The sequence below is a fragment of the Patella vulgata genome, chromosome 4, assembly GCF_932274485.2.
Source record: "Patella vulgata chromosome 4, xgPatVulg1.2, whole genome shotgun sequence".
Classification (NCBI taxonomy): Eukaryota; Metazoa; Mollusca; class Gastropoda; family Patellidae; genus Patella; species Patella vulgata.
This window is the reverse complement of record NC_065882.2, coordinates 59,025,888-59,044,922: the sequence shown is the minus strand read 5'-3', so window position 1 is coordinate 59,044,922 and position 19,035 is coordinate 59,025,888. Positions and strand designations below refer to the sequence as shown.

The window sequence follows — 19,035 nt, the reverse complement described above, 5'->3', positions numbered from 1 at the left end:
TAATATACTTTCTTTCAATAAATATAAAGGATAACCCTATACTTTGATTTTAAAAAAAAACCTTGTATATTTTTCTAGTAATACAAAATAGGAAGATATATTATAATACACTGCATGGAAATAACATTCGTTATGGTATTTTTCACTCTAATCGGGGTTGTCAAGGTGTGATAATTTTCCGCTAACATAGATATCATTATATCAAAACTATTTCATTGGTGTGAAAAGATTACATGCTTTCATGATCCTATTAAAATCAACAAAATTAGTTTGAATTCATCGCCACAGATTGAAAGGTTTGCCTTTATTAGCCAGTGAATGAATTACACACTTATATTCAAACTGACAGATATGAGAGGAATCATTAAAGCACCAACCGTGTGAAAATATTCGCTAACAAATTTACGAGTTTCTTTACTTTAGACGAATCGAGTAATGTCATCGGTGCAAACTAACACAAAAACTTCGGGATTTTTTCGAACACGTTCGTTCGTTTATAGAGTTTAACGTCCACTTCCACCTAGGGTGATATCGTAGACATTTTTTTTAATTTTTTTTTTCGAAAACACAACCCGATTCACGCTATATATGACCAATAAACATCGTTTTATACAACAAAAATCAATAATGTGACAAAACTTGAGGGCGTAAACCAACTATGCCATGTGCATGACATCATGGTTCTACCGATAGCTAAGCGGGCGATAAGATGGTGCTTATTGGCAAACGGCAACCACTTGCAAACTATCACTAAATACAAAATGTCAAGTATTACATATTGTGTGAATTATACGTAGTAACAAGAAGTGGTATCAGCTGTTTATAGGTTTTTTTTAACTTCAATACAATACCACAAAGCCAACATTGCTCTTTAAGGGACATATTTGAAGCAGCTGTCTTATAGTGGTTACCATTGTTAATAATTATGGAGGGGGATCCTCGCCAAAACTCTCAATTTGTGAAAATACATTTGTCGATTTGTCAAAGTACATTTGTTAATTTGTCAAAATACAAAATACATTTGTCGATTTGTCAAAGTACATTTGTTAATTTGTCAAAATGCAAAATACATTTGTCGATTTGTGAAAATGCATTTGTTGATTTGTCATACAACAAAAATACATTTTTTCATGTGTGAAAATACCTGTCTAACCTACAAAGCACAAATTTTGAAATAACACAGCTTAACTTTACAGTTTCAAGATATGTAATTTTAACATTTGTATTTTCAAGATATGTAATTTCTACATTTGTAGTTTCAACATTTGCAGTTTCAACAGTTGTATTAACGACACTTGCATTATCAAGCCTTGCATTAACAAGCCATGCGTTAGCGAACTATGACCATATTTGGGTTGATGACGTTGATCATTAATCCGGAAAACGCCGAGTTTGGTCCTACAATGATGTCTCCCGTCTCAATAAAAATATCTCTTCTTGGGTGGAGTTTTTCAAGGGGAACTACTCCCATTATTTCCGTTCTTCAAACAGCAAATGAAACTAGTTTATAGGCAAATTCGTAAGTAATTCTCTCTGTGAATCAGATTGGTTTATAGGCTAGAGTAATATTTTTTAATTAGTAAATTTAGACAGTTTTAATTTGTAAAATCATATATCAACAGACATATCAATAATACAGGTGAAATTAGTTTTTGTTGTCAAAATTTATATTTGAAGATATTTGCACGAATTCGCGGAATTGGGGTGACACTGTGACTTTGAAACAGACACATAAATAGTAGTAGTTTTAGGCTATAATATTAATAATACCGTAGATCCACACATCTACTTTGACTAATATTTGAATTAAAATATTTTCTTAGATTTTGTTTTTATATGCATTGTGGTCTAGTCTATACTGGCGAGAGTTTTTATCCAGATTTAATGAAACTTTGTATGTAGCCTGTAGGGTATCTTTGTCTTCGTAAAATGAAGTTGGGTTTGATAGGCCTAACATTTGCAAGAGTTACTGCTCGTCTGCTCTTTCTTGTGTGCTCTGTATAGAGACTCCAATCAGTGCATAAAAATGAGATGTTAAAAACTCCATTTCATTCATTTATTATCTAAACTAGATGCCATATTTTTTTTTTATCCAAACATATTAATCAAACTTAGGCCAAAAAAATACCTGTGTTTCCTTTTTCCTCTCCAAAAAAAAATAGAGTCGGTAGGTAGGGTACTAGGGATTAAGTTGTTTTTTTTTCTGTTTCCCCTGCCCGTTCTTTTTTTTCGCAAATAGTAAGGAAAAATATTCCTGAAATACTCAAGCAAACTGATTTTTATACACCCACATACAAATTACGTGCAGAGTTAAGCCTCTTTTTGGGCAAAGTTCGTCAATTTAGACTTTGTGAGTCGGTAGCTAGGGATTAAGTTGGGTTTTTTTTCCGGTTCCCCTGCGGCCTCTTTTTTTTCGCAAATAGTAAAGAAAAATATTGCTGAAATACTCAACCAAACTGGTTTTTATGCGCCCACATAAAAATTACTTGCAGAGTTATGCCCCTTTTTCGACAAAATTCGTCAATTTAGACTTTGTGAACGCGATAGTCTACAATGTTCATCCGATAGAAATGAAACTTGGCATATCCAAAGATCTCGGATGAGTTCGAATTTGGTGCAATTCGAAAATTACGTTCAGAGTTATGCCCATTTTTTCGACAAACTTCGCCAATTTAGACTGTGAACGCGATAAGAGTCTACAATTTTCATTTGATGGAAACGAAACTTGGCATGTGTCATGGTCCGATCTTAATGAAACTTGTTATGTGTCTTTATCGCTATACAGTGCAGATCAAGTGCGAATTGGTTGCGATGCGATAAAAATCATTGAAGTTACTACCTTACTTGAGCAAAGCTGCTGGTGGGCGTATATCGCATGGCGACCGCTTGTTTTCCTTAAAACTATTTTTTCCCTGACAGGCCTATTTTATTCCTGGATGAACATCCACGAATTCCGGAAGAATATATACCCCTTTCTAGACAACACTGTTTATTCGAACTTAACGATTCTTAGTACCGTACGTATCTTTGTTTCCATGCAATGAAGGTCATGTTTGAATTTGGTTGTGATTCGATAAAAATCGTTAAGAGTTACTGCCTTTAGTTTGCCTGTGCACTTAAGGTGTAAGTCCAGTTATATTTCAAAAATACTTACAGGGTTATTCTGTTTTTGATAATGTCTAATTTTGAGAAAATGTTCTTGTTTTGGGTGTCTGTTGTGTTGTTGTCCAACTAAAATTCTTTTTTATATTTTTCAGAATAAAAATGTCAGATAATGATCTGAAGAAAACTGCTGAGCTTCTTAGGCAGGCAGCCAGAGAACTGGAAGAAAAATCTCGAACTACACAGACTCCTACTACTATATTACCTGGACCGTCAACACCAAATGTCAGCGAAATGCGCCGTTTGTTTTGTCCCTATTCTAGTATTTCGAGGACAAGTAATAAAAGAGTTGCTGGTACTGGTAGACAGAACACATGGACTCATCGTTTTTTTTGTGTGTCAAGTTGCACACAGGTAAAGTATTTATATGATAAATGAACATATTGGAATAAGCTGAATTTTAATAGGGCTCATCATCGCCCAGTCCACAAGGAATTTTTCATACAGCAAGGGCAAGAACTCTGAAAATAAACATTGGATGAATTCTGTATGTGTTCACAATACATTGTGGACTACAGACAAATGAAAGATAGACAGAGACGACATGTTCTTTGGTGGTTGTATTAAAACTATGCAGACACGATTGAATAATAATAATAATAACTTTATTCAGATACTACAAGGCCATAGGCCCATTGTACATCGAATATATAGTATGTTATGAGAACATCGACAAACTAACAATAAACAAAACAGTATACACATTATATACATACAGATGTGACATTCAATTGATAGTGGTACATAGTTTAGGTAGATGTGGTAGTAGGTGATAGCTTGTAGCCATATAGTAATACATATGTCACAGTTGATTTTGACCAAACATTTTACCACAAACATCACATTTAATACAGGGTAATAGTGGGTTGTGATCATTGTAGTTAAGTTGCAATGGCAGGAGCATTAACTGTCAAAAATGACATTAGGAAATCACTAAGTTACTACCTTTTGACATTATTACAACCTGAAGTTAGAAAGGTTCGACATAGATGCTACAACGCAGAATTATGCGGTCAAATCAAATTATTTCAATGTGAAGTTTGGATATTGGATTGTATAAGAGCAAGTTACTACCTTTTACCTTAGGTAGTACGACCAGGAAACTAAATCATGAGATTTGAACATTTGAATAATATTTATTATAGTAAGCTTATATTTCAGATGATTTATATTATTTAAGATTTTCAACAAATTTCTAGCTATTATTTGAATTTATGTACCAGTATGTATTTTTAATATATTTTTAGAACACTGTCCCTGATCGGTTCGCAAGAAAAGTCACACAGGATGCTGGACTGGGAGAAAAAAGAATAACTCTTTTTAAGAATGATGATGCAAAGTATTTTTCAAATGAAATATATTCACATTATCCAAAATTGATAGATGGAGGAGGGTATGATCTAAATCGTGCCATAGGAAGAACCATAATGGAGTTTATTGACCCCCCTCCATCAGGGTACACAAGTGCTTTTCTGGCACAGTCATACATTGGACAAGCCATCATATATATCAAACCCTTACAGAGAGATCTGGATATTACTATTAGTGGGACTCCAAAAGGCATGCAGGTATGTACAGTCGAGTTTTTTATACGCCCACGCCATCGCCCCTGTCCATCTGCCCACAATTTGTTGTAAACCAAATAGAGACCAGAGTTAACAAAACTTACTGTAGTTGTTTATACATCCAGCATATGGAAGAAGCCTATCAACGTTTTCCGAAATTATTCCTGGCAAGCTACCTTATCCACTATTTGATTGATAATACCATTTTTGCAGTAGGTGATAAAATCATTCAACAGATCATTGGCCTTCCTATGGACACTGATCCTGCGCCATTTATGGCAAATGGAAACCTGCATAAATACAAATTCGATTTTCAAGATAGGAGTAAAACTAACTAACTGCACGCAATCTTAATAACACATTTCGATATATTGACGATGTAACTGCCATTAATGATAAGGGAAATTTTAAGCGCTACAGAGACCAAATCTATCCACCTGAACTTGTACTCAATAAAGAAAACACTGGAGATCTACATGCTGCATTCCTTGATATTGATATCACTATTGATGACTGTACTTTTAATACTACTGTATATGACAAAACAGATTATTTCCCTTTTGATGTAATTAAATATCCCTCAACTGAAAGTAATAGTAATAATGAAAATACCTTATATAATGTTTTTTACTCTCAGACATTTAGATTTATAAACATATGTAGCCGTCTTCAAATTTTATAAATAAATTAGTTTCTTTGTATAAGAAATGTTTAAATAAAGGTGCTCTTCACAGCAGACTTCACAGACAAATTGAAAAACTAATAAACAATCACAAATTGGATAAATTTAAAGTCTTTAATTCTAACTTTGGACAGCTAATATTTGATTCGTTATCATAATTTTATATTTTGTAAAATTATATGTTACTCTCCTATGGAGCGAATAGTATTTGACGTTTAGTGACTTGTTGCTGAGTTTGCGCTTACGGAGACCCCGTGGACCACAGCCCTTTCGTCAAGTGATTTTGATTGCTACTGGTAGAGTTTGTTTGTCTTCTCTGGGAGTATTTGCCTTTTTATGTACTGTGTATATTGTGTCTTGTATTATATACTGTGTGTGTTATGTCTTGTATATATCTAGTGTTGTGCAGTCTACCTGCATCGTCTATTACATTATATTAAACACAAACTTTTGGTTGAATATAGGATAGAGTAGTGAATGTCAAATTATTAGCATTTAATTTGTAGAGTTTCATAATTCAAGAATTCTATTACATTGGGGTTTTACAGTTTAAAGAATATAAACCTATTCTGATCAGATTTGTGAGATTCAGATATAGCTCTATAATACCGTCTTGATTTCTCCATGTATAATATTCTGGGATAAAAACTGAAACTATCTTTTACTTACAGTCAGATATGATAACACAGGAGTGCATGGATTGCGGTGAAAAAGTGCCTTTAAATAATTTGAGAAAACATATACAAGAATTTCATGAGGTAAGTAAGCATTGCAAACTAATCAAAGGTTAGAAATTAAGCATAATCTTGAAATATGATTTTTATGTGCCCATATGTTATTTTGTTTCGTATATTGTCCTTGCACTAGTCCGTCCATATTTTCGGACCATAATTTGGTCGTATAAAAACCTGTAGCTATGCACTTTAGCCAAGCTCAGCCATAGCACTAATAATATAGTGGCAGTACGGCAAACAGAAAACAATGTGAAATAAAGATCATTGACCGATTAGGAACCCTTAAACCGCATGAAATTAACACAAATTCGTTTTATTATATTGTAGACCTTTTCTATGCCTGTCCTCTTTTCATAATTCATGATACAAATCATAGCTTTAAAACTGTTAGCTACATTACTTGCAAAATCCAGTTTCTAGGTTGTTTTTCTCATGTTTATTTTATTATTTGACCTTTTAAATACATTTCAACACATTTACTATCCAGTACCTAATGTATTACTATTTGTTTTGTTTATATTACTGTTCTGAATGATTTGACTTGAGGGTTCTCCCTTGAAACTGGTGGTACCAGTAATGTTTTGGCTGTCACATTTAGATTCTGCTGTTAGTTGTATCTAGTTTAATAATAATTTTTGTTTGCTGATGAATGGATAACTTTCCGAAATGTTGCATGTTTTGCATCTGTTATCGACTTATTCGCCTACCATTACATGTTGAGCGTTTTAACTTGTTTTCTGAATAACCAATGTCATGTTAACTCATTGTTTTTACTCACTATGTGATAACCTATTGACTTTGCCTTCATTGAATTATTATTAAAATTTTTAATTTAGCTTCAGGAAGATAATTTACCTAAAATAAAGAGACAGAAGTCAGAGCAGTTGTCCTCTGTTACTCCTATTTGTAAATATGCTTGTGTAAGTGAGGTGAGTTAATAGTGTTTGAATTTGTAAGAAAATTAAAAGTGGTATTCAGAACGCAGATCTCATTAGCACAAATAAACAACATTTTCATGACATTATTTGACAGGACAGCCTTCTAAAGTCACTTAGTTTGTGATGTAAAAACTCTTATTTTTTTGCCAATAATGAAATAATTGTTACGGAGAGGAGTCTCACATAGCCTTTAGCCTGTTCTCTGATCCTTTTCCATGTGAATAAAATATTGCATTAAAAAAAAAATTTGTCAAAAATAATTTTTTTAAAGCTTCTTTGAACAAAATTTTTCTTTGACACTGCATTTGTCCTGCACACCTTTAACATTTTTTTATGTTATGCCACACATCACACCCGGAACTGAAAATCCCGTAAGGGATGGTCATACAAGAAATTTGAAAATATATTCTGTATATTTTACAACTTTTTGCGACCATGCCTTACCGAATTTTCATGTTCCAGAAGTGACATATGGTAGAACATGGTACAGTGCTGTTAATGAGGTGGAGGTCAATTGAAATGTTGCAGAATTTTTTTTGAAGTATTCACATCGGCTTAAATTACCCTCTATATGCTATGAAAATATCAAATTACACGAAACAATATTTTTAAAATCACAGATGAAAATATTTTGAAAATTTGGTTGCTGTGTTAACAAATCGTGTGTTGATTTTCTTTTGTGGCCGTTTGTATATTATTAATATTTGTGATAAGACGACCTACAATTTTTGCAGAATTCAACCAAGAACGAAGAACTTGTTGTTCATGAAACTAAGTATTTCATTTTGCAAAGTTTATATTTTTGTTTTTTCATAGTTATGAACCTGATCATATGAGTTTTTGTTATGATTCATTGTTAAAGGGATAGATGCATGTAATTATATGTTTACTACCGGTATATAGAGATGATAATTTAAGCTTCTCATAACAGTTTTCAGATTGTGTATTTAAGTATTCAAGCCCCAACCCTTTTACAATTTCCTTTATGCCGTGCCAAGGATCTATTATATGTCATTGCCTCGTCCACGGCACCAACAACACCTACACGATCTAATTGGATCTAAAAAGCCTGTAATATTAGGAATCTAAATTTATGTGAAAATAGCTTAAAACAGCCTCTATTAATTGTAAACTGTATAATTTTGTGAAACATTCCCTTAAATGTTAGTTTTGTAGTTATGTTATTCTTCTTTTTATACACCCACTTGTGGTCGTATATTGGTGTCGCCTCGGCGTCCGTCCATCGTTATACGCGCCCAAAATTTAATTTTGGTCGTATATTGTTGTCGCCCCTGTCCGTCCACAATTTCTTGTGATCACTCTCACGCCTAAAGTTTTCGACCGATTTTGTTAATAATTGGTATGTGAGTTCGCATTTTGAACGTAACTTGCAGAATTATTGCCTTTGCCCATAATTTCATGAATTTTTGTGGCCACTCCAACGCCTAGAGTTTTCAACCGATTTCGTTCATACTTGGTATGTAAGTTCATAGCCATAAGGTATAGGATAAGTTGTGTCTTGGCTATGATTCTAAAGTAACATGGAGAGTTATTGCCCTTTTTCCAAAACTTGCTAATGTCCAGAGACTGCATGTATTTTGGAATATACTTGGTTAGTAAGTTCATAAACATGGTGTAAGTCCAGTTATATTCCAAATATTGTTTAAAGGGTTATTGTCCTTGCTTCTTGATAAGGTCTAATTATGAGAAAATGCTGCTGTTTTGGGCGCATATTGTGTTGGCGTTTAACTCTTGTTTTGTTGGCGTTTAACTCTTGTTTTAATTTTAATATTGAATGATAATGATGAGTATTATTATTATCAATAATATGGACGGATTATAATAATCATGGTTATAAGACATCTGTCATGAATTTAACATTTTCCATAAGAGACAGATAGTCTTGTTTCATTTACACTTTATCTGTGGCCTCTCCAGTTCCCAATTTAAAAAGAAAATTATTAGAGTTAACAAAAATATATGCATATTTTTATACGCACAAACAGTGTTTGGTTGCATATTGTCTTCATGTGGGATGGCCCCGTTAAGTTATAGGAGGTATTGAAATTTCAAATTCGATATCGGTACGGTATTGTTTTTTGCACAATAGTAGGCATTGATGTGCATGTATTGACACAATACTGACACCACACAGTTTATACAGTATATCCGATATACTATTTGGCCCATCTCTATCAGCCTCTACTTTTGTTTAATTTACAGCCTGAAATCTTGCCCAATTTGCGGTCTAGAATTTGATGAGGAATTAGTTGAAATACATGCTGCATCTTGCGGCGAAGATGACAAGAAAACAGACGAAGGAAGGACACAGTAAACAATTTTTTTATTCCTATAATATAATATCTTTTATACTTTGTGTGTTTATAGAAACATGTTTGCATTTTCACTTTCGAAAAACTATTCATGCGGATCACATATTTAATGGTATCTCTAAATATATTATATTATACCTTCATTTTTATGTCATATTTTTTATACACCAAAGGTTAATATGGTAGTATAATGTCGTTGTCTCTTCCATCCGTCGGCCCATCCACAATTTCATACTTTTAAATCAATTTCGTTCAAATTTGGTATTGAGGTTCATATTCGTAAGATCTTGGTTAAATTGTAACTTGAAGGTCAAGTGCGAATTTGGGTGCGCTGCGATAAAAATCATTACAGTTATTGCCCTTATTTCGCCTGAAAATTGTATTTTAGATTTTGTGTGCTCTTTGGAGCCAGAGTTTTTGGCCGATCTGAATGAAACTAGGACGATTTGAATTTTATGATGATTCGATAAACGTAGTCAGTTACTCGACTGTGTACAACCCGTCTATAGTTAGCCTAGTTAGTGCAGAAAAATGGGACGTTAAACTCCATTTCATTTCATTCATTTGGACTGTGTAGATATAAATTTATTGTCAAAGCTACCGTGGGCGTATATCGCATGGCAATCGCTTGTTTTTAATACTTACGATATAATTTAATTTCTCTTGGAATTGTTTATCTGTTTTCAAAGAAGCTTAGCAAAATGTGCAGTTATCAACATTTTCCATCACAATTTAGATCTTGATGAAACAACGCTGCCATTTTGGGTGAATGTCATGCTATATGTTATATGTCCACATCACTATATGTAGACCTATATTGCTATTATTATGTTGTATACTGTTTAAATGTATCTGAGCAATAATCGATTGATAAATGTGTTGGTTTTGTTTTCAGGACTGGTAATTTAAAATATGATTTGCATCAACTGTCCGAGAAAATTTTTGGTCAAAATGTAAAGGAGAGATTCCATGTCTCAGTAGTTAGAAAAATGTTTTTGCAAACAGCCATGGAAAATCTGGAAGATTTTGAATTTGATCAACTGTTAAATGTAATATTCATAGGGGAAGATGGGGTGGATGCAGGCGGCTTAACAAGGGAGTTTTTCTCTCTTATCTTTAAACATACTCCCATTTTTGAAAATAGTGGTTTTGCCATCAATTCAACACTACTACAGAATAAAACATACAAGACTATAGGCAAAGTTGTTGCCTTTTCTATCTTAATGGGAAATCAAGGACCAAGATGCCTTCTACCACAGTTTACTAAATTCATCCTTCAGAATGCACAACCTGCAGTTGGTGAAATTTCAGATGAAATGTTAACTGGAGATGTTCTCCAAGCTCTTAAAGAGGTAGGTTGGTAATTGCAGCTCAAATGAAACAATTTTCATTTTATAGTCCATATTAAATTGTGGCCTGTGAACACGATAAGGGCTACAGTTGTTACCTGTGTAGTAAAAAATGTTTGCGAACACAAGTTATTGGCCATTGTTTGTCCAAAAGTCAGATAATTGACTTCGCGTACATTCAATCTATGGCATGTTCAACTTTTGTTTGATTTATTAAAAGTAGTTCTTACTCTCCTGTTTAAATATAAATTTATTGTCAAAGCTATCACTTGTTAATCTTTGCTATTGTAGATTGATTCTTTAGAAGCTCTAAATGTATCAGAGGTTTTTGAGAAAAATGCTGATATATTGGAATCTGCAGGATATAAAAAGATGTTGACATTAGAAAACAAAAAAGAAGCCATGTTAGCGATTCGATGCCATTATGGATTTTATCGTTTTTTGCCACCATTACTGCAGTTCATAGAAGGTAAGTCTGTGTCAATTGGGCCCGACAAATTGGCCTCGCGACAATTTGACCCGCTCAAATAGTCGGGAGCCAATTGTCGCGAGGCCAATTGACGGACCGCCAAGTTAGTCTATGAAAGTATTTGCTGACTTATCTTAATTGTTCTCTTTGTGGAGCTGTGAAATGTAATTGTGTTTTTATGGTGCTTTTTTTTTTTAAACATGAACAAAAATTTAAAACAAACCCAACAAAAACATTTTGAAATTATACAGACTGAAATGGCATATATCCAATATATGCAACTTTTACCCCTCAGCATTAAATTTCAAGGCTGTGATAATAGAAATGATATAAATTAATTTGTACAGATACACATAGATCTTATATTTTTTAGGTCTCAAACTTCATGGTGTTTATAAATTATTAATGCAGTATTCAGCAGAAGCCACCGAATACTTTAGCCGGACAGATGTTAAGGCTTTGGATGTAATTAATTTGTTTCATCCTAGTTTCTCAATTAAACCAGAAGACAAGGAGTTAGAAGAGATAATTGTGTACAATTTTCATCAGTTTTTGAAGAAACTTGAACGTAAGTATAAGTTATTACTTTTAAAGAGTTTAATAACCAGAATTATATAGTCCGGGATTCTGTACAACCTTACACCATCTCTTCTCCTTAATTTCTTGTCATATTTCGGTGGATGCACAACTGTATATTATCAGATGATAGAGGAGATCTTTAGCTTTTTTTAGACTCATCATTGAGTTCCACACTTAATAACATTAGAAGGAAATAATGTATGCTTTAAGTTTTGAAAGGACTTTATGTATGAGTTCGAATTGATTTCTAAACTGAAAAAATTTATAAATCAATTCTAACTCACTTAGAACATGACCTCTACTTTCAACACTAATACCAAATGAAATGAAATAGAGTTTAACGTCCCATTTTTATGCACTGTTTAGGTTAACTAGAGACGGACATTTGCCAAGCGTGTGCAATGAGGGTAACTAACTGAGAGGAGGATGCCTATTACATTTTGTATAGTAAATGTTCGCTGAGGGCAGAACTAGAAGCCAAACAAATTCTATTGATTTCTGATAATTAAATGTGACAATCCTTGTCGACTGCCCGGACGATTTAGCTGCTGTGGGTTCCCTTTTGTGCCAATAGGTTGATTTGTTCCGCTCTTTGCAATTCCTTAAAGGTTCTTTGACACTTCTAAAAATTATTTGTATTTTGACTAAAGTGCACATAATTATATTTTATATAATAGAGAATGTTTAATATATATATAAAAAAAACTTTTTCAACAGAATTTACGATGAATGTAAATTTGTTACTTTTGAGGCGAAATATAAGTGCAATGAGTCTGAATTCAATGAAAAATAATAATTTCTATAATATTCAATACATTGTAATTGCATATGCATGTACTTAATCTTTCCTTAAACTACCCCCCTGAGATGACTAAACATTGGGGTGATTTAGTCAATGATTAAGTACAAGTCAACGTTCGAGAATACCACATTTTATGGTATTCTCGAACAATGATTAACTCATTGATTAGGCTAATCAAAGTTTATAAAAATCTTAGCTTAAAATTTAATCAGCCTTTCAGAATATGGCTGGTCGAAAAGTCAGAGATTAAATCTATGATTAGCACTAATCCAATTTCGAGAATACGGGCCTAAGAGTTTTGGCGAGGATCCCCCTCCGTCAAGGGTCGAAATGTTCATGCACCTGTCGCTGAGATCCATTACCTGTGCATATCGGAAAATAGCTCAAACTAAAGTTTATGCATGTATTAGGAAATTAGTTATGAATATTTTACTGATACATTCTAAAATATAATGAATGCCGGCAGGCGGCAGCCCTTCATAGAAGACTAGTAGCTGCCTTGAAGTTAAACTGCTGTATGGCGTATGTTAACTTTCTTGATGGTCTTTTGTTTCAAATTATTTAACAAGTTTGTATATATTTTTAGGTGGAAAAATCAGTACCCAGTGGTTGGATATGGAAACAGATCTCGAAGATGATGTTCAACTGAATACTGGACATTTTCTTCTGGCAACAACTGGTAGCCCTGCCATATCTCCAAATATAGGAGATGGGCTACTACTATTTGACCATGAAAATTTAAACTGCACTACAGTAAATACATGTGCGCCATCTATTACTATTAACCAAACGAAATATATGAAAGAATACGATTTCCTAGAAAATGCTTTTATTAACATAATTGTATGTGCTTATGGTTTTGGTTTGAATTGAAAATGTATGTAGCATGAACTGGGCCTCTGTTGGTGAAATACCCAATAAAAACCTATTAATTGAAAAAAAGCAGTGTTGATTTCCTAATTCATTTCATGATAATTAGAAATGAAATTTACGGTTGCAAGAAACAAGTCCATTCCCTGATTTTCTGAATCGAATAAAGGATTTATTTGGCACATCAATTCTTCCATCTTTTGATCAGTTAAAGATATAGGAAAATGACCAATAACAACTCTTTCTGGTTCATCATCATATGCCATCAAACCATTTTGTATTGTTCCGTAACTTTGAAAGTCTGCCTATAAAAAAATATTTAAAATCTAATGAACGTCTGTTTGGGATTGAATTTATAGGTTTATTTAAGATATAAGTTTATTTCATATTGTAAACAAGAATTTTAACGAAACTTGCTGTAGTTGTTTATACCAGCATAAGGAAGAAGCCTATCGAAATTCAATGTTTTCCAGAGTTATTGACCTTGATTCACGAAACCTTGTAAACGTGATAGAGACCAGAGTTGCTGTAATTGTTTATAAAAATGGCGAAAATTAGGTCAAGTCACAAAATCATCTGATTCTGACGAAGCAAGCAATTAATTATATATTATTGAGGTCACTGATTATGAATATGCTAGTTTAAAAGTTGTATCTTATCTTTGAAAAGGTTGAAAGTTTCATTTTACTAGTTATTGTGCATGCCCATAAAAACTTCTTCTTTACACGATAGAGATCACAGTTCTCAACGAAAAGTTTTGAAACTTTCTGGGATATAATAACAGTTGTTGGGGTGTATAAGGTTGGAGACTTCTATCTTATCATTAACAGATTAAATCATTTGTTTGCTATGGAAATTAAAATATCCCAAAATCTCACCCTCCAATTTTTGAATATTTTTAGGCATAATCTTAACCACTGTCAAAAAATGAAAGATTATATTAATCTGGATTTCTTGAATAAACATATCAATGAAAATATACCTCAGAAGCAAGATTTTCATTTGGATCCAGGATTTGACCATCTATCCATAACTGTAACGGCGTTTTCTGATTAGCTGTCCTAATAGATCGCCTGATAAAGGCCTCTCTAAATTCGTTCAAGTGTTTTTGAATCCTTGGTATGAAGATATAGTGTAGGGCTTGAATATGTATTTCATCAGTTGGTATAAATATGTTTTCTGCTTCCATGTAGCAAAAAAGGTAGTAGAAAAAACTGATGCATCCCATCCACAAATCTCTCCAAAATCTCTCTATTCTTTGAAATAAAAAAAAAATTAAGTGTGATGATCTATTTCACTGTTAAAATATGAACAGGTTGTTGAAAATGACACCAGAGCAACAAATTGTCAACATTCCTTTCATGAAACCACACAAAGTCACAGAATGAATGTTTTTAGCAAAGTCTAGACAATGGTACATAATTTGATTTTTGAACAAACTACTTTACCTACATTTGATGACGACAAAGACACATTAAAACTCTGGAATCTAGATTACAAACAAAGGGCAGTAACTCTGGTGATTGTTATTGAATCGTATCAAATATTGAACATGACATTCGTTTTCTGAACGCTAATATACGATCACAAGTTTAAAATTCTAATTAGGTGATAAATGTTACATATCCATTGGTTAACGCAAAACTGCACATATCTTTAATATTAATGAAAACCCTCGAATGGCACGAAGACTGCTGATTATCGTTTATAATAGTTGAAACCTCTTAATACTGTAGTCAAGTGGAAGAAGTCTGAAACATGTTCCAAACAATAATACGGGCATTCTGTATGATGCTTCACACTGACTAACTATCAAGATTTTAAACCATTTAAACTTGGCATATTTTTATGGGATCAAGGACCATAACTTGAAAATTATTATTCAAAGGATAATGCGAACAGACAGATGTATAACATAAAATCGAACATATTAATGCAGACGTACTAAATTTACCTCTGATTATGGACACTTCTTCCAGTAATATGGCTGCCTCTTCAAAAACCTCTGGAATTTATCATATATTCTGCAACACGAACGTTCTCGCCCCCTTTATCCGATCTAACTCTCCATGGCAATCCATAATTTTGAACAGCTTCATTAAATGCTTGCATAACAGTTTCTGCTCTATTGTTGTTGCTAATCTTTAAATATGTAGGGAGGCGAGAATAACCGTCTATACCTCCATGAACAACTAAGTGCCAGCTTAAAAGATATGGAAAAAATATACAAATGATCATTACTCAGCTACCACTAATCAAACTGAACTGCGATGAGTTAATGTTAAAGATACAATATATAATATACCGGTAATTGACAAACCGCCATTCCATCGTGTTTCGAAAAATGCAACCCATATAAAATATTATACTAGTCATACAAATACAGTAAGCCTATATATCATAAACCAGTCTGACATTAATGATATTGAATAGCTGGTTTCGAATGGGTGTTAAAAATCCAAATATGGATTTTGGATTAATTATCTTGAGTAAGCGAACTCACTTAACAGGAGTCAGAAATCAACAATGATTACTACAGTACGAAGACTCTTAAATCAATTCTATAAGCTTACATTACAAAACGGTATATCACCTGTAAGCAGGTATGGAGGGGGACACACCTGGCCAAAACCAGTTGGGTCCCGACCCAAAGGGCCTTTCAAAAATTTATGCATGTTAATAGTCAGTTTTAAAGCGAAGATTGCACATTCAGCAATTGAAATGAAATGGAGATTAACGTCCCATTTTTCTGCACTAATTTATAGGCTAACTAGAGACGGGCATTTGCCAAGCGTGTGCAATGAGGGTAAATTTTGCTAAGGCAGCGGCAACACCCTATTCTCACTACCGATTTTAACTGCCGAGGTGACTTTAACATGCCCTCTCGTAGCTTAGTGAACACAGGCCTCCGTTTTTCATCCTATCCAATGGACTAGAACGCTTTTCCATGTCATTCCCCACCTGACAAGGGGGAACCCAGTCGAGAAAATCCACAAGGTCGACCCGATCTCCGCCAGAATTCGAACCTGGGACCCCCACCATGAACGGCAAGCGTCCTAGCCACTCGGCCACACCAGGCCCCCATCCAGCAATTGAATTTTCAAATATTCACGGCATACAACGCCATGCACTGCTAGTCCCTCTTTGGGCTGATAAATAAGCTTAGTCCGCCCCTGCCTGTAATTGAGTCAATACTAACCTTATCAATTTATGATAGCCGTCTATATGCCACAATGAGTTTGGCGCACGAACAGAATATCTTCTTCGTCTTACTGGATTTAAAGTAAGTCGACGATAGAGAACACCTTCTATATCAACCCTTCTCATCGATTCACGAACCCTGTATTCTTGAATTATATGTCCTTTACTGTGCAGGTGTCCTTTTATACTTCGATACCCAATATTTGGAAAGTTACTAAGAAGGTCAATTACTATTTCATCTAGCTCATCATTGGAAATATGACTATATTTTTCATTTAATGAAATACCATATTCAAGCAATCTTCGACTCATGGTTCTGGGACTAATATTAAATAAATTGGCCATGTCATTCAATTTGAATCCATTAGAAACCAAAAATTCTAGCTGTTCAAATGGAACTAACTTTGATGGTCGTCCAGTATGTCCTGGTGACAATGAATGTCCGAGAGATCCAGTTATAACTTCATTGGCCTGCTTTCGTTCGATTAAATTTGCAGCATTTTGAACATGAAATAAACAAGTTTGTAATCCATTCATCGTTATACTGTCTTCTTCCGTGGAAGGCATGGAACACATTAAATCTGAGACAATACCTGCTACTGTATGTATATCATGTATGATGTCTGAAAGCGATTGAAAATTTTGTGTATCTAACAAATTGCAAATTCCCTCTATTCGGGACTTCACTTCATGAATAAGTTCATTGGCCATGTTGAAGAACGGAAATAATGAGAGTAGTTCCCCTTGAAAAACTCCACCCAAGAAGAGATATTTTTATTGAGACGGGAGACATCATTGCAGGACCAAACTCGGCGTTTTCCGGATTAATGATCAACGTCATCAACCCAAATATGGTCATAGTTCGCTAACGCATGGCTTGTTAATGCAAGGCTCGATAATGCAAGTGTCGTTAATACAACTGTTGAAACTGCAAATGTTGAAACTACAAATGTTGAAATTACATATCTTGAAAATACAAATGTTGAAATTACATATCTTGAAACTGTAAAGTTAAGCTGTGTTATTTCAAAATTTGTGCTTTGTAGGTTAGACAGGTATTTTCACACATGAAAAAATGTATTTTTGTTGTATGACAAATCAACAAATGCATTTTCACAAATCGACAAATGTATTTTGCATTTTGACAAATTAACAAATGTACTTTGACAAATCGACAAATGTATTTTGTATTTTGACAAATTAACAAATGTACTTTGACAAATCGACAAATGTATTTTCACAAATTGAGAGTTTTGGCGAGGATCCCCCTCCATAAATAATGCTGCTGTACTGATTCAACTGAACAATGTAATTAATCACATAAAGAAAATCCCATTATTCTCTCTAATAAAACGTGGCGTTCTCTTACCATCATATAGAAAATACAGAATTGGTGCGTTATACTATTTTAAAATTATTTTATCAGTGATATATCATATAGATATGAATTACACGATTAAGCCTTTAAGCATAATCGAATAAGACTTTCTTACGAAATAAAAGCACACAAATAGTGTAATCGGATAAACATAATGTCGAAAACCGTCATTTCTTTTCAATTAAAATTTAAAATTGAAAGTTTTCTAGCAAGCATGGTATTGTAAACCGGGTCTGTTTTCAAGCGATATACCACTTGCCTATTTCGAAGGTGGAAAATATGGTTGTGGCCATAAATCCATAATAAAACAAAGTACTGTGGGTCCTACCCAGTAGGGGGCTAATGTACCGGGTTCGATTTTCGGCGTGGGCCAAGAATGAAACACATATTGACAGACTATAGGCCGAAAGGCTGCTGTATGGGCAAAAATTTTCTGCTTATAGCATTGCACATGTGGCCATATTAAAAAAGCATAATCTGGTATTATGATGAGATGCTAAACAAATCCTAACAGTACAACCTCATCTGATTTATATACATTGTACCAACCACATTTAATCTTGATACACATAATGCAATCGCACACTCTACAAATATATAATAAATAACGCCCGTATATATGTCAACCAAGTACAATCTACTACACATACATAGTTTAAAAGGGGGTTGGATGGCCGAATCCGAATGGTTAGCGCGTTGTATCATAAGATCCGTCATTGAGTCAACTGGCGTGGTTTCGGTTGTACGTGGCAAGGAGTAGGGTCGCCTGCCCAAGCTCGTGGGTTTTCTCCGGGTCCTCCGGTTTCCTCCCACTGTCAAAGAGCCCTACGCACAAGCGAATAATTGAAATAAAATTGAACCATATGTTAGTCCCGAAATAACCTAGTTTGTGTCGAGTGGACGTTAAACCCCATTTCTCTATACGAAGTGCAATCTTCTATAATATATTAAATAATGTACGAACAACCAAATG

At 33.9% G+C, this 19,035-nt stretch overlaps 3 protein-coding genes across 12 annotated transcripts in view; 1 reads left to right on the top strand and 2 right to left on the bottom strand.

Annotated features, from left to right (window-relative positions):
- LOC126819275 (uncharacterized) overlaps positions 1 to 19,035 on the bottom strand; it is a 59,494-nt gene that overhangs the window by 15,447 nt on the left and 25,012 nt on the right. The gene's annotated exons all lie outside the window — the stretch shown is intronic.
- Positions 1,275 to 14,462, top strand: LOC126819273 (uncharacterized). Of its 3 annotated transcripts, none has more exons than XM_050547224.2 (10): positions 1,275 to 1,519; positions 3,258 to 3,516; positions 4,410 to 4,730; positions 6,081 to 6,167; positions 6,980 to 7,072; positions 9,305 to 9,412; positions 10,310 to 10,766; positions 11,055 to 11,232; positions 11,606 to 11,800; positions 13,200 to 14,462. In XM_050547224.2, exons 7-10 carry the CDS (start codon positions 10,404 to 10,406, stop codon positions 13,484 to 13,486), a joined length of 1,023 nt encoding a protein of 340 aa, XP_050403181.1. In that variant the 5' UTR covers positions 1,275 to 1,519; positions 3,258 to 3,516; positions 4,410 to 4,730; positions 6,081 to 6,167; positions 6,980 to 7,072; positions 9,305 to 9,412; positions 10,310 to 10,403; the 3' UTR covers positions 13,487 to 14,462. The 3 variants fall into 3 exon arrangements, with proteins under 3 accessions (XP_050403181.1, XP_050403183.1, XP_050403182.1); XM_050547225.1 differs by having other exon boundaries at positions 1,511 to 1,639; XM_050547226.2 differs by lacking the exon at positions 9,305 to 9,412.
- Positions 13,426 to 17,901, bottom strand: LOC126819274 (uncharacterized). The gene is made up of 4 exons (XM_050547227.2): positions 16,683 to 17,901; positions 15,438 to 15,686; positions 14,466 to 14,739; positions 13,426 to 13,788 (listed from the first exon to the last, which is right to left on the bottom strand). Exons 1-2 carry the CDS (start codon positions 17,393 to 17,395, stop codon positions 15,479 to 15,481), a joined length of 921 nt encoding a protein of 306 aa, XP_050403184.1. The 5' UTR covers positions 17,396 to 17,901; the 3' UTR covers positions 13,426 to 13,788; positions 14,466 to 14,739; positions 15,438 to 15,478.